The following is a 14,816-nucleotide window of genomic DNA, read 5'->3' on the forward strand; positions in this document are numbered from 1 at the left end:
AAAAAATTAAAATAAAATAAAAAATTAAAATAATGATGTTGCACAACTTGTAGAAAACAAAGAAGGGAAAGGGTTAATGTATTAAATGTGCTAAATTACATTAAGAACTTAATTTTATTAAAGTATTATTACTTAAGAAATTTGGTGTCAGCTCTTGGTTTCTGTCTGTTCACGCTTTAGGAAGGGGCCTGGGGGCGGTGGTTGGGAACAGGGCCCCTGGCCGGGCTGAGCTCCGGGGACAATGGGGCCGTAACCTCCTTCTGTCACCCCTCAGGGGTCTGTCACACCTTTAGCAACACTTCTCGGGGTTACTTAGAGCAAAGGAGTTTCATTTGCAAGACTATCAGCTCCCCTGCACCAGCTGCTGTTCCCAGTCCTGGTGGCAGCAAGGTCCCACGTCCATGAGCCTTGTGTGCAAACCTGTGCATTGTTTCACCCTTCCCACTACTTCATTCCAGCAGAAATCCTATAAAAGCTAGGAAACCTGGAACAAAATTGAGCTGCCAAGCCTGAAAGTGACTCCATGAGCCTAAATGAGCTCATCATCCCATGAGCCCGTGCCAGTGCCTGCCTGGATGGCACGTCTGATGGCAGCAAGCCCCAAGGGGTGCTTGGCTCAACCCCTGTCCCTTCGTGGAGCCAGGGGCAGCGTCCTTCCCCCACGCACCCACCTTTCCTGGTGGCGGGGCTGACATCACCTCTTGGCACTGCATTTCGGTGGGGGCAGATGGTGGTGCGGGAGGGGGTGGCACTTGGCAGCTCTCCAGCTGGTCTGCATATAGCCGTGCCTCTCCTGGCTGGTGTGGGCACGGGGCAGAGTCCGGCCAGGTGGGGTAATAACTGTCACTCACCTGGGGACAGCCTCCAGCCATGGTCAGACACAAGCAGGATGTGGCCAAGGATGGGTCTGGCCAGCTCAGGGATGAGGCTGCCTCTGGGACAGAGCAATGCCGTGGTGCGGGGACACACCGCACCGGGATGGCTCAAGCCAAGGTTAAGATGCTGCCAGGGCTGGGGTGGCTGCGCTGTCGGTTGGAAAAAAAGGGGCAACCTCAACCCAAACGGGGCTGGCACCCACGCGGTGCAGCCATTTCTGCGCCCGGTTCATGCACCCCCATGCTCCCCCTGTGCCACGGCAGCAGGATGCAACCTGCCCCTCTGAGCCTGAATTTCAAGCTCTCCCTTCCAGCCTCCCAGCAAGACACCCCCTTGCCCAGGCTACCGTCACACCTTCCTCCCTGCCCCTCCTCCTCCTCGCCTCTCACACCCTTTGTCACTTGGGGATGCTGCCCAGCTGCTCCGCGCCCAAACGGGCAGAGGCATGGGGCCAGAGCTGGCATGGCTCCTGCCCTCAAGGAAGGACCCTGGCAGAGAGAGAAAGAGCCTCCAGCAGCAACTTTATTTGGGGATTTTGCCCAAATTCCTGTTTCATTGATAAATTGCGCCCCAAGGCAAGACCCTGGCACAGATCCTGCCGGCACAGCCAAGTGAGATGGGGTGACTGGGGGCAGCCACGGAGAGACAGAGACATACACACACACCCCAAAACCCCATGCTGTGATGGGGGACGCGTGCCCAGCACTGGGGTTAATGGGAAGGGACAGGCTCTCCTGGGAAGGCCACTGCAGCACCTGCACCCCTCTTGATTGACACCTGCCAATCACCCCTTGACAGTGGCACTGGGCTCAGCCCAGTCTGTCCCAGCACCTTGGGCAATGTTCACCCTGGGAGGTACCCGCTGTCCCCCAGGCAGGGGAATGGGGCCACTGTCACCCTATAGGTGCAGCAGACGCTCCATCTAGTGGCAACCGTGTCCCCAGGCCAGACCACGCTGTCACCAGCCCCCAGCCACAAGTGGCAAAACACTCAAGTGGAACAGGTTCAAGTCACATGGGAGGCTCCTTACAGCCCAGAGCAGAGGGGCCCCACGTGCCGGCACCAGCCACCACGCAGGGAGGTGTGTGGAGGGACTGCATGCCCACCCTCAGGCACCCCATCCCTGCCCTCACACTCAACCCACCAAAGCCCCAGGCCCCCCTTGTCCCCTCCTCCAGGCTCCCTAAAGGACATGGCCCCCAGGTCCCTGCTCCAGTCCCCCTGGGCTGGGGCAGCAGTGGAAGAGGTGCAGCTTTTCCCTTTGCTGGGGCTGTGCCACAGGCACGCCTCAAGGGGCTCACGGCATGAAAAACAGGGTCCTTCCAGGCATGAGTAGGGAGTCACCTCCCGCACCCCACACTGGGGTGTCCCACAGCTGCCCCAGCAGCACCCAGAGGCACACCCAGCCCTTGGTGTTGAAGGGGCAGGGCTGGGTGCAACCGGTTATGTTGCTGCTCGCTTCACCAGGTGCACCCAGTGTCCCCCTCTGCACCGTGCCCTGAAGGGCTGCACCCAGGGGTGCCGCAGAAATGTGGTGCCAAACAAGGGAGTTGCGATGTTTGGGCTTGTTCAGTGCCACCCTGAGTCACCCAGTGACTGTGCCTTCAGGGCTAGAGGAAGCAGGGACATGAGGGGATGGCATGTCCCAAACCATGGGGAGAGAGACCCTGTTGCTTCCCCCCCCCCCCCCCCCATTTGTGTAGGTCCTACATAAAACACAGGGAGAGCAGCACACAGGCAGCATGATGGTGCACACAAGAGCAGCCATGCAGAAGCAGCCACCAGCCCGCCCTGTTCTGAGGGGCTGCAGCAAGCAGAGGTAGAGGGTGAGTAACGTGATGCCACCATGTGCTGGGTGGTGGTGGGGAGTGTCAGGGTGCGGACACCCCAGGGGGCTCAGATGTTCTGGCAGCAGGGTGCCTGCCTGCCCTCCTGCTGCGTGGGCAGCACCCGGATGGGCTCGATGGTTGTTGTGGGGCCAAACTCTGACTCTGGCTGCCCAGTGATCTGCCTCTGTGACACGATGCGGTAGATCTCTGCCAGCAGAGAGAGAGAAGGAAAAAAAATTTCTGTAAGTATATATTTCAGTGGGGGACCTGCCCCCTCCCAAAACACACAGCTCAAGGGGTGCAAATGCCCACATCTCCCCATCCAGGGGAGCAGGATCCCACCCCAGAACATACAGAGCCAGAGTCCCCAATGGGGTCCTGGGAGGACACAATGTCCGAAACCATCTCCACCCACGCCCCCCCCACCACCCCTTTCCTGGCTGCCCCTTACCCGAGAGGATGTTGTGGAAAGCCGTCTCCACATTCGTGGAGTCCAGAGCAGACGTCTCAAGGAAGGACAGCCCATTCTTCTCTGCAATGACAGGGTGAGCTCAGGCAGGTGCCGTGAGCTACAGCTGCCCTGGGATGGGACAGGACAGGGCAGGATGGGGGAAGATACCTGCAAAGCTCCTGGCCTCGTCGGTGGGCACGGCCCGCAGGTGCCGCAGGTCGCTCTTGTTGCCCACCAGCATGATGACGATGTTGGCATCAGCGTGGTCCTGCAGCTCCTTCAGCCAGCGCTCAGCGTTCTCGTACGTCAGGTACTTGGCAATATCATAGACGAGCAGAGCTCCCACTGCCCCCCGGTAGTACCTGGGGGACAGCGAGGGGACAGGGTCACAGCAGGGCCCCAGGTGAGGGACACAGGTGGGGAGCATGGAAACTCACGCCGAGGTGATGGCCCGGTACCGCTCCTGCCCAGCCGTGTCCCAGATCTGAGCCTTCACTGTCTTGTTGTCCACCTGGATGCTCCTTGTGGCAAACTCCACCCCGATGGTGCTCTTGCTCTCCAGGTTGAACTCATTGCGGGTGAAGCGTGACAACAGGTTGCTCTTCCCCACCCCAGAGTCCCCGATGAGCACAACTGGGGGGGCACAAGCACAGTGTCAGCCCCCACCAGACACCCAGCAAAGGCATTTGCATCCTGCAATGCCAACCACCCCAGCAAACCCCACAGCCCAGCCTGGCAGGGATGGGGGATCTCCCCATCTGCCCCCACCCCAGACCCCACCTCCATTTCAGCCAGGAAGAAGCTGCCAGGCAAGGGGGCTGCAACTGCGAAGCTGCACTTGGGGAGCAGGACCAGCAGCCTCCACTCATCCCAGAGGCACCGCAGCTACCTGTAAATACCCCTCAAAAAAATTCCTGCCGTGGCCTGGAAGTTGCCAGGAGTTTCCTTCTCAGCACCAGGGGCAGGAAGGCACCATACGCGCCTACATACACAAAACAGGCAGAAAACCAGAGCCAGGACCTGTGCAGAGACAGCCAGGCTAGAGAGGCCAAGCAGAACTGGGTCTCCTATTTCCAGCCCAGGCTCCAACCCGGAGGGCACACAAGAGGAAAGGAAGCATCCTCCTCCTCCTCCTCCGCTGCTACTGGTCCAGCCCATGAGCCAGAAAGTCCCTGGGTGTGGGTTAGTTAAGTGCATTTTCTGCCTGTCCCAGATCTGGCTGGTTCCTGTAAAACCTGGTGCAACAGGCTCTGGGGAAGCTTTATCACGCAGCTCCCCTATCAAGTTTTTTGAGTTTATGACTCAACAGGTCTTCGGGGTTTGGGGTTTTTTTGGTTGTGTTTTGGTTTTTTTTTTTTTGTTTTTTTTTTTAATTTCCTCACTGCTGATTCTGTTCATTCTCCAGGTGCACTCAAACGCAGCCCGCTTCACTTCACCCACCCTCGTGAGACCAAGCTTGGGGGACACTTCTCTCCACCAGGATCAGGCAACAGTGGGGCTGAAATCACAACCATCCAGTTACCACCCTGGGGAGAACGCCGGAGCAGCAACACCAGCAAGTGACCACTGAGTATGCCACACCGCTGCACTCGTCACCAGGGCTGCAAAGCACACTGCAGGATTTGCCTGGGTTTTGCAGCAAGACACATCTGTACTCAGTCAATGCTCAGCAGCCACCATCCTCCAAGGATGTTGCTCCGTGTCCAGGATAACCCCTTCCCCATCAGCTCCAGCTCATAGGGACTTGGCTGCCTTGCATGGGCTGGAATGTAAAGCCTCCAACAATACAGCCGCCCCCTTGCCAAAACCCTCTTTGCAGGGCAGCCAGCAAATAGCATTGCTCCATGAAGCCCAACAGCATGCGGAGCAGCTCCCTGTGATCACCGAGGGCAGCTGGAAGGCACTGGAGCCCTGCTGGCAATCGATGTGTCAGGGCAGCCAGCAACAGAGGGAAGGGTGGCTCTTCCATGCAGTGCTGAAAGCTGCTGCGTGCTACGTGGGGGCCCTGGAGGGCCATGACAGTCTGGGCTACCCTGGACAAACTGGTAGAAAAATGCAGGCCAGTGATGAGCCAGGTTCGTTAACGCTTACTGAGCCTCGCCGCTTTGATCTGGGCTTGGTGTTTAATCAACGGGAAGTTGCTACTTCCCCCAGCTCAACCGCCACATCCCCTAACCCAGCAGGGCTGTGCTCCTGCTGCCTCTGGCTCCAAGCACCTCCATGGCCTGGGGACAGGAGGGCAGCGCAGCTGATGCCTGCAAGAGCCCTGGCTGCCAGGAGACAGCACTAAGTACAGCCAGGGGAAACTGAGGCACAAGCGTGCCATGCTGCATCACCCCTGCAGCCAGCAAAAAAAGTATTGGTATGGGAAAGCCTTAGGAAATCAGGCTGGAGGAGGGAGGAAGGAGCAGAGCCAGCCCGTGCCAGGCACATGCTGACCTTGCACAGACCCCTACGGCCATGGCACTCTCCTCGTGCTCCTGCAGGCTTTGCACCACGCCAGGGATGCAGGGAGGGGGTTGGATGGGGAGGGATCCAGCAGCCTCCAGGGCACCCTGATGCAGAGGGGGTACGTGCTCAGCCCCATCCGCCTGAGCTTGAAGGGCAAGAGGGACTCGAGCAGCATCCTCCACCCCAGGAACAAAAGCGTTTGACAGACTCAGTCCTTGCTGCCTCTGGATACGCATGAGCTGTTTAAAGCAGAGAGCATGCATCCTGTGAGCACCAGTGAAACACCCTTGACACATCACGTCCCATCCTGGAGGTGGGGATGGAAACAGCCTGGAGCTCCACACAGGGGCCCTGAGGAAGGGTCCAAGGAGCAGCCATGCCCAGGGCCGTTTCTCATCTATCCCAAGCCCCTCCAGCAGCATTGAGGGCCTTCCCATGAGCACAGCTGGAATTTGCATCGTGCTTTGCAACAGGAGAAGGCAGCTGATGCTCCCATCTCAGTGGAAATCGGGATAATGCTGCTTCGAGCGGTGACCATCTCCCATTTCTCAGGGGGAGAAGCTGGTCTCAGCAGAACCATCTAAACCCAGAGAGCGGTGGCCCAGCTCCCTGCCCCTAAACATTGCATCTCCCTTGGACTTTGTTCCTACTTCAGGAGGGATGAGCAGACCTTACATTCAAAACTGAGTTCTCTTATTTTTTTTAAGGACTCCAGAGATCACCACGAGACTGAGGAGGGGAATGCAGAGCCCGGTGCCAAGTTGCTCTCAGCCCTAGCTCCTGTAGGATCACAGGGAAGGGACGGGCACCAGAGGAGGACAACGCACCGGGGCCATCTCAGAGCTGCACTGCTGGCACAACACTGGGTGAGAATCAAAGGAGAAACCAGCCGGAGGAGCTCCTGCCCAGGAACCTCGCCCCGAGGCATGACCCAGCTCCAGCTGCATCAGATTTTCCCCCTCACCAGGTCCCAGAATAACTTCAGAGAGGAGGATTTTCCTGGGCAGGGGCCAGGGGAGGTGTGCGAGGGGCCAGGGGCTACCATGTTGGTGGCTGGAATTACTTGGGGCCTTTCAGGCAGGGCTGCACGGGGAGGCTGACTCACGGCTGGCCGCCGGGTGATCTCACTCCCTGGCTTTTATTGCTCGGGAGGTTGTGACGTTGCCAAGCTGTCCCCTCGCTTCCCCCAGCACCCACTCCAGCCACAGCATGGTGACTGGTGCAAGGGGAGAGCTGCTAATGGCACGGAAACCCAGCATGAGCAGGGGATGGCAGCTCAGATGGGGATGCTGGGCTCCTACAGCCAGGAAAACCAACACTGCACCTCCAAGGGCCCAGCCCCGTCCCCCCCTTGCACACCAGAGAGGTCACACCATGACCAGCACCAGGAAGGACAACCCCAGAGCCCTGGATCCTTTCCCTCAACTGCAGCCAGGCAAGCAGCACAGCTTTTCCTCTTGGGATTGCCCACTCAGCCCCCAGGACTGCTCCTCCCACCCCAGACACACAGAGGAGAGCACCCAAACCCACTCAGAAGGGCTCAGGGGCCGGCACAGCACCCACAGCACCACACAGACCGGCTTTCCCCACCACCCCTGCCTCCTTGGGCTGCCCCCAAGGACCAGCACCCTGCCACGGGCATGGCCACCTCTCCTCTGCATGCTGCACCCAGGTGAGGGCTCCAAACTCCTCCCGCGGCACCAATGAGCTGCTTTAATTAGCACTAGGGCCACAAACAGCCACCCACACCCAGCAGCCATAGACCAGCTCTATGCAAACCCTTGGACCACAGCAGCATTTCAGCCTCCACCTCGAGGCCCCAGCACCACCAATACCCACCACCCCCCTGCCCAGCACAGGGGAGCACCCCAACAAGCCGCCCCCAGTCCCCACCACCGGGAGCTGCGTGTTATATCCCAGTACGAGCCAAAGCCCCAGCTTCCAGCTCCATCCCGAGGGTACTGCATGGAGATAGCACCACCCACAGCAGGCTGAGACCACGCACAGCTCATTGCAGGCAGAGCAGGAGACCCACCTTTGAAGAGGTAGTCGTACTCCTCATCCTTGCCCCGCATCTCACCCAGCACCACAGCCCCACTCCCACTGGGCCAACTGCGATTTCCGGGCCTTATCCAGCCCTGGCAGGGGCTGTCCCCTGCGCACCCATTGGTGGCCACAGCCCTTCCTCCTCTGCACCCATTGGCGGCTGGGGCTGCCCGTCACCGCCCAGGTGTGCTCACCTGGGCCAAGTAAGGGGGGGGGGGGGCAGGTATGTGGCTGCTCCCATGGGCGAGGGCTCTGCTCCCTGCTCAGCACCGCCGTGCTTTCCCGAGGGCTCCGGGGTGCATTGCATCGGGGTGTCCTCATGCAAAGCGCTGCATGGCAGCAGGGAAAGGCCACCACTGTGTGCATGTGTGCCACCCATGGGGACAGCCATGGCCACGCTCTCCATGCAGAACCACAGACACGAAATGGGAGCTGGGCTGACACGTCTTGCACGGTGCGAAGGGAAAGCAAGTGCCCAGAACTAGAGGAAGATACAGAGAATCCAGCAGCAATTCTCCCATTTCCGAGGGGATTCAGATAACTGGCTGAGGCCAAGTCACGGTTTGGACTGATAAACTGCCAGCCATCCCCTATAAGCCATCGAGGGTGTGGGGACATGGACTGGGAAAGGCTGTGTGGGAAGGGGGTGCAGGGGGACGATGGCATCAGGCTGGGCTGCTTGGGTGACCACGATCTCCAGCATGTCATGGAGGTGGGGACCAAGGGATGGGACCACAAACACGCAGGAATTCCAGCTCAGCAAACCTGCATTTCGCAAGTCCTTTAATGGTTGCGTCACGGTTGTGCTGTACACGGAGCTGCTCCCGGGCCCCTTGGCACCAGGCTCTGCACCAAGCCCCATCCCGCCATGCAGATGGGAGGGACCTTCACTAGGTCCTGCCATCACGCTTGTCCCGTGTCTGGGATGGGGACAGAGATGTGCCAAGTGAGCACTGCCACTTCACTCCTTAGGGCTTGGGACGACCCCAGAGCAGCCCCCAGTGGGGACGGAGACCTATGGGGACAGCCACATCCCCAGCGTGTGGCACAGGGTTGCCCCACGAGAGCAACCTCAGGGCCAGACGCAATCGGAGAGGCTCCCGTCGCTGGCATGATCCTGGCCAGAACCTCCTGGCTCCTTCCCCAGCGGTGCCTCGGGGGTATCTCAGTCCTCTGCACCGCGGGTCCGGAGGGGCTGGGGGATCCGTGTGTGACAGTGGTGATGCTAATCAGGGCCCGGCAAAAACAAAGCAGACAGAGAAGAGCTCCCGACACTGGTGCTTCTCACCATTTATGGCAGAATTTGGCCACTGTCTGGGCTGCTGGTCCCCACTGCACCAGGATGGGGGTGGCACCGCAGGCTGGGTGACACCAGCCTTGCGCTGGTGGCCAGACGAGTCTGTGTGGAGGCAGACCCAGCTCTACGCCACTGGCATGTCCCGGGGCTGCAGGGATCCCTGGGGGCTTCCCGGGGTACCCAGCCAGCTCAGAGGGCCACGCAGCACGGGCGCTTCTCCGTCTGCGCCGGGGCTGTGCTGTCCGGGCTCTCGCTGGCAAGCGACACCGTGTTGCTTTGGCTGCTCTTCTGCTTCTGCACTTTGTGGAAGATCTCTGCAAAACAAGAGGTGCCGGGGGGGTCTCTTTGTTGGCCAAGGCCCCAGCTTTGAGCCTGCAGCCCCTGTTGTTTGCCTGCTGGCCCTCTGCTTGGCACGTCGGTGGCTCTACTTCCCCTTTATGCAGCAGAGGGGACGGGGTTGAGGGGTGACAAGGGAGCAGCTCCCGCAAGTTGCATCCCTGCGGTGCCTGGGGAACACCCTGCGCTTAGGCAATTTCCTCTTGCCCAACCTGGGATTAGTGCTTCACCCCGTGCCAGGACTGGCAACTCACTGGGCCAGGCTGGCTCGGCACTATACAGCACGGCACGGCACGGCACAGCACGGCACACCTCGCTGCGCTCCTGCCCTGATGCTGCTGGCTGCCATTCCTGGAGAGGTGCTCCTGGCCGAGCATCACCCCTCTCCATCCCTGTCCCCCCACGTCCCCACAGCCGGTTCAGCAGGGTGCTGGAGACATTGAGTCATGAGCCCAGGACAACAGGAAGGGGGACCGGGGATTATAGGGGGAGAAGGAGCCCCCAGGGCTTTCAGGGATGCCCAGGGGCCATGAGAACAAAGCTACTGGTGCGGAGTGCGAAACACCCAGCAAGAAAGGCCGGAAACCAAACCAGCCAGAAAGACAACACCGAAACCAGCCCCAAAGAGCTCACATGGAACAGGGCAGAGGAGAGACGCGCTGCACATCCTCTGCCCAGCCCTGTGTCCCTGATAAGGGACCCTGTGATGCCCTGGTCCCCGGGACCCTGCTGCACCACGGCGCCAGCGCGTGTACCCTTCAGGATGGTCTCGAACGCCTGCTCGACGTTGGTGGAGTCCAGCGCCGAGGTTTCTACAAACAGCAGCCCGTTGTTGTCTGCAAGGAGAGGAGTCCCCCGAGATGATGCAGACCCCGGTGAGGGCACAGCTCCATTTTGGAGCCCCTTTAGAGATGTTCAGGTGCCCACACTGGTGTGGGTCCCTGCTACCAGGGAGGTTCCCAAGCCCCCAGCCCTGTGGCAGGGTGCCAGCCTGTACCTGCAAACATTTTCGCCTCCTCCATGGGCACCTCCCGAGCCTGTGCGAGGTCAGTCTTGTTCCCCACCAGCATGACGACGATGCTGGCCTCGGCGTGGTCATACAGCTCCTTCAGCCAGCGGTCCACCACATCGTACGTCTGGTGCTTGGTGATGTCAAAGACGACCAGGGCACCCACAGCCCCCCGGTAATACCTATGGGAGAACCCCACCATCACTCCACGCTCCGGACACCCCCCACAGCATCCTCACCTGTGGGGCTCAACTACAAGGGCATCACCACCCAGGTACCAGGAGGAGCCCTGATTTCAGGCATCCCATCCTTACGCAGAGGTGATGGCGCGGTACCGCTCCAGCCCGGCTGTGTCCCAGATCTGAGCCTTCACCACTGCGTCTCCCACCAGGATGGTGCGGGTGGAGAACTCCACGCCGATGGTGGTGCGGCTGTCGTGGTTGAACTCGTTGCGGGTGAAGCGGGACAGCAGGTTGGTTTTGCCCACCCCGGACTCCCCGATCAGGACGACTGCGGAAGGAAGGGAGAAAGCCCATTGGAGGTGTCAAGGAGGGAAGAGGGCTGCTCCAAGACACTTCAACAGTAATTCACATAACCCTTTCTGACTTGAGCCAGACCAGCCAGCAGCTCATTGCCTTGGCAGTGTGGCAGCCGGACCGCCCCAGCTGCCGGCACAGGGTGCACAGGCATCCCCCATTGCCTGATGACCCCAGACCTGGGCACAGAGGCTGGGCAGGCATGTGTGTATAACACTTGGTGTGGTCACTCCTTCAGCAAACGGGGGTCCCATCCCTGCATCATGAGCTGAAAAGCGCTGAAAGCGCCTCGAGCGCGGCTGAGCCGCCTCGGCTGAGCCCACCCATGCTCCGCGTCTGCTGGCGTGGCACCAGCACTGTTCGGGGGGGGTCACGGCTACCAGGTTCTGGGCAGCAGGAGCAGGGAGAGGATGCTGGCAAGCCCCGGGTCACCCGGCTGCAGTGGGCAAGCCCCGGGTCACCTGGCTGCAGTGGGCAACCAGGACTGGCGGCACACCGGAGCCTGTCCATCTCCGCTTGCCCAAGGGGAGCACCGAGGTCCAGCAGAGTCCAGCCGGTAGTGCCCGGCAGAGATACAGGACGCCGGGGCCCCATGCCTGCAGAGCTCAAGCCGGGGCGCATGAGGCTGTGCCCCTGTTTCTCCAGCCCAGGTTTGACCCCCGCGTCCTCTGCGTGTGCCACCACCCAGGTCACCGCAGCAGGACTTTTAAATGCCTGCCACTCTCGGGGGTTAATGGGCTGGCACGGTATTTATGTCTTGCATGCTCAGCCCCAGCCATCTCAGCCCCCACCACGCGCCAGCAATTCACCCGGCGTCCCACACGCGCAGCCTTGGGGTGGGCATGGGTCTTCCCATGCCTCCATGGACCCCGTTGCTGTTTGCCAGCCCTGACCTCGCTGCCGTCAGCCGGGGATGTGGCCGCGGCCAGTGCCTGCTCCCCGATCCCCTGACCCTTCACAGCTCCTGGCACACATCAGAGCTGTGGGGATAGTCAACAACATCCCAGTTCGGGACACGGCAGCCCTGGGGGTGGAAGGCACCTCAACTTCCTCCCCGCAGCCCCTGGCCTCCCGCTCCATCCCTTTTGGGGACGGGCATTTGCATCAAGCCCAGGACTCACCCTTGAAGACAAAGTTATAATCCTCCTCGGCGCTGCCCATGTCGCCCCAGCTGCCACCCGCCCTTGCTGGAGCCGCCGCTGCTGCTTGGTTTCCTCCTTCCCGCTGCAAAGCCTCGAGCAGACGGTGCAGGGTGGGCTGGGCTCCAAGAGGCGCTGAAGGAGGAGATGGAGGGGGCAAAGTTTCCTTTCTGTAGGGGAGCGAGCAGGGAGCGAGCAGGGAGCGAGCAGGGTCCAGGGGAGCGAGTAGGGTCCAGGCGACTGACGGCAAGGCCGGCTGGGTTGGCGGTGCAGCGCGGCTGGTTGACTCAAGGGGTGGGACTGGGTGTCGCAGCACAGGTTGGGCAGGTAGTGTCACCCCTGGGACCGTCACGGGGCAGCCGGAGGAGGAGCCGGGGCCTGATCCTGGCTGCTGAGGCTGGGGCAGGCTGCAGTGCGGGGCAGGCTGGGGCAGCAGGCAGGGGCAGCGCGGGCAGCAGGGCCAGAAGCAGAGCCCCCAGCTCAGCCCGGCTCCAACCGGGTGTGAACGCGTTTCTTCTCCTCTGCTGCCATCATGTGAAAGCCGGGGAAACTGGGGAAGGGAAGGAGCCCCTGCCGCCCCCTGCTACCCCGATGCAGCCGGGCAGGGCTGCAGGGGGGCTCGGCTCTGTTGTACCCACTCCCCCTTGACACGAGCCCCTCGAAGCCCCTGCCCTGTTTTTCCCCAGGGCAATGGCCCATCGCGGAGCTATGGGCAGCCCCAAATCACTGCCCGGAGCACCTCCAGCCCGGCCGGGCATGCATTACCCCCCCAGCTCCTCTTTTTATTCGCAAGAGACACAAAAGGACGCAAGCATCAGACACACTTTTATTCCACCCCCTGCTTTTTTGCTCCCCCCCGCCCCCCCCCCTTATTTTTAAAGGCCACACCAAAGCAGGACCGAGCTCCGGGATGCCCGTGGGGCCGCTCACCCCACACCTGTGCCAGTGACGGCATTGAAGCAAATGGCCTTTGCACGGCGGCATCTCCGAGCCCCTCCACTCCTGTGCTCAGGATGCGGCCACCTGCGTTAGCGGCTCCTCCAGGTACTGGACCAGCGCCTGCGCCTGCGAGCAGAGAGTGGCATGAGCAGTGCTGAGGTGGATTTTGCAACCTGCGTTGCACACTACCCGCGTGCTTATTTTAATTTATATTTCATTTTAGAGCCTTAAAAAGGTGTAGTGCGGTGCCTGGGCTGGCACAGGGGACAGAGGAGCCTCTGCAAGGAGGAAAGAGGTGTCCTAGGCACGGCAGCTTCCTCCACCACTCCCGTCCCGAAGGATTCATCCTCTTCAACAGCTCTTTCCCACCCCACAGCAGGGACGCAGCCGTGCGGCCCCTCCTGCCCCCTCCCCACCAGCATTACCTTGGCCTTCAGCATCCCAAATCCAACTGTCTCCTTCGCGTACATGCAGAGCAGCAGGTTTGCCACCCGTGTGATGGCCACTCGCCCCTCCTGCCCAGGGAGAAACAGCACCCGTCGCACCCCCGGCTTGGCAGGGACTGCCGGCAGGGTCCCAGGGTCCCCCAGGGCCACGGCAGTGCCCGGGTCCCCAGGGAGGGGAGGGCAGCCCCCGGCCCCACGTACCATGCAGTCCATGAGGATGAATTTGAGGTTGTCCTCATTGAATGCCTGGTGCCCGTTCTTGTCGTAGGCCACCCAGATGTTGCTGGCGATGGCCGCGGTGACCCTGGCATCAGTGTCCCCGTAGCCCGAATAGGCAAGCAAGGACCCCTCATTGTTCAGGAGCCTGGAAACGAGATAGGGGGGGCAAATTGGTGCCTGTAAACCCAGTGGGGCACCAGACCCCACTGCAGTGCCAGGGGGCAGAGCAAACCCCCCCAGCCCCGTTCCCTGCCCAGCACTGCTCCCAGGACACCCCAGGTTTGCAGGGGATTTTGGCAGGGGGTGGGGGGCTTCAAAGTCAGGAAGCTCTGGGGTGGCCCCAGTCCCGAGCACGGCAGAGTGGATCTGCGGTGGCTCTGCCTGTTGTAGCAGCGGGACCTGCTGCAGACTGGGCACGAGCCTGGCGGGCAAGCACCATGCACCGTGCACGGCCCTGGCACCGTGCACAGCCCCGGCACCGTGCACCATGTACTGTGCACAGCGTATGGTCCTGGCACCGTGCATGTCCCTGGCACTGCGCACTGCGTATAGCCCTGGCACCGTGCACGGCCCCAGCACCATGCACTGTGCACAGCCCTGGCACCATGCATGGCCCCAGCACCATGCACCATGCACGGCCCCAGCACTGTGCATAGCTCAGCACCGTGCATCGTGCGCTGTGCACCGGCCCCAGCCCCGTGCATGCCCCTTGCAGGGCCCCTCTTCCCCCCGGGGGGGGCATTTCCAGGGCAGGGGGAAGAAAGCATTTCCTCACAGGAGTTACCACCCTGTGCCGAGCAGGAGCGTGCCAGCCGGCCCTGCAACCCCCAGCGCACGGGTGGGGGAAGCCGCCCCTCGGCCCCAGCCCCCAACCCCTACTCACAGGGTGCTCTGGACCCCGCCGGTGTTGGCCTGGCTCAGCACCTGCGTCAGGGCTTTGGGGCGCAGCATGGCCACGGCCGCCCCGCTCCTCGCCCTGCGATGGCGGGGAAGGCTGGAGCAGGCCTCCTCCGTCAGCAGGGCCATGCTGAGCCCGGAGCACGCTGGGACTTGTAGTCCTTGTCCCAGGGACGCCATGCATCCTGCTGCGGGTGGCCTGTGCCCCAGGGCCACCCCGGGGTGCTGCCCCAGCACCCAGCTCAGGGTGCGGCGGGGTCCCGCCGCCCGAGGGGTGCAAGGTTAAGGAAAGCCTTGGCCGGGGGGGGGGGGAGTGCTGGGATGGGCCGGACACCCCCAAACTCT

The 14,816-nt window shown here is 61.4% G+C and overlaps 3 protein-coding genes across 3 annotated transcripts; all 3 read right to left on the minus strand.

The window, feature by feature from the left end:
* Positions 1 to 1,380: 1,380 nt before the first annotated feature.
* Positions 1,381 to 7,702, minus strand: LOC143171260 (ras-related protein Rab-11A-like). Its single transcript, XM_076360106.1, has 5 exons — positions 7,643 to 7,702; positions 3,594 to 3,789; positions 3,325 to 3,518; positions 3,157 to 3,237; positions 1,381 to 2,912 (listed from the first exon to the last, which is right to left on the minus strand). The coding sequence occupies exons 1-5, from the start codon at positions 7,680 to 7,682 to the stop codon at positions 2,773 to 2,775; spliced, it is 651 nt and encodes a 216-aa protein (XP_076216221.1). The 5' UTR covers positions 7,683 to 7,702; the 3' UTR covers positions 1,381 to 2,772.
* A 707-nt stretch (positions 7,703 to 8,409) lies between these two features.
* On the minus strand, positions 8,410 to 12,275 carry RAB25 (RAB25, member RAS oncogene family). The gene is made up of 5 exons (XM_076360107.1): positions 11,953 to 12,275; positions 10,610 to 10,805; positions 10,284 to 10,477; positions 10,042 to 10,122; positions 8,410 to 9,264 (listed from the first exon to the last, which is right to left on the minus strand). Exons 1-5 carry the CDS (start codon positions 11,990 to 11,992, stop codon positions 9,140 to 9,142), a joined length of 636 nt encoding a protein of 211 aa, XP_076216222.1. The 5' UTR covers positions 11,993 to 12,275; the 3' UTR covers positions 8,410 to 9,139.
* A 499-nt stretch (positions 12,276 to 12,774) lies between these two features.
* LAMTOR2 (late endosomal/lysosomal adaptor, MAPK and MTOR activator 2) lies at positions 12,775 to 14,583 on the minus strand. The gene is made up of 4 exons (XM_076360108.1): positions 14,458 to 14,583; positions 13,557 to 13,719; positions 13,335 to 13,424; positions 12,775 to 13,035 (listed from the first exon to the last, which is right to left on the minus strand). Exons 1-4 carry the CDS (start codon positions 14,523 to 14,525, stop codon positions 12,979 to 12,981), a joined length of 378 nt encoding a protein of 125 aa, XP_076216223.1. The 5' UTR covers positions 14,526 to 14,583; the 3' UTR covers positions 12,775 to 12,978.
* Between the last annotated feature and the right edge of the window lie 233 nt (positions 14,584 to 14,816).

This window comes from Aptenodytes patagonicus, chromosome 26 (assembly GCF_965638725.1).
Source record: "Aptenodytes patagonicus chromosome 26, bAptPat1.pri.cur, whole genome shotgun sequence".
In the NCBI taxonomy this organism is placed as follows: domain Eukaryota; kingdom Metazoa; phylum Chordata; class Aves; order Sphenisciformes; family Spheniscidae; genus Aptenodytes; species Aptenodytes patagonicus.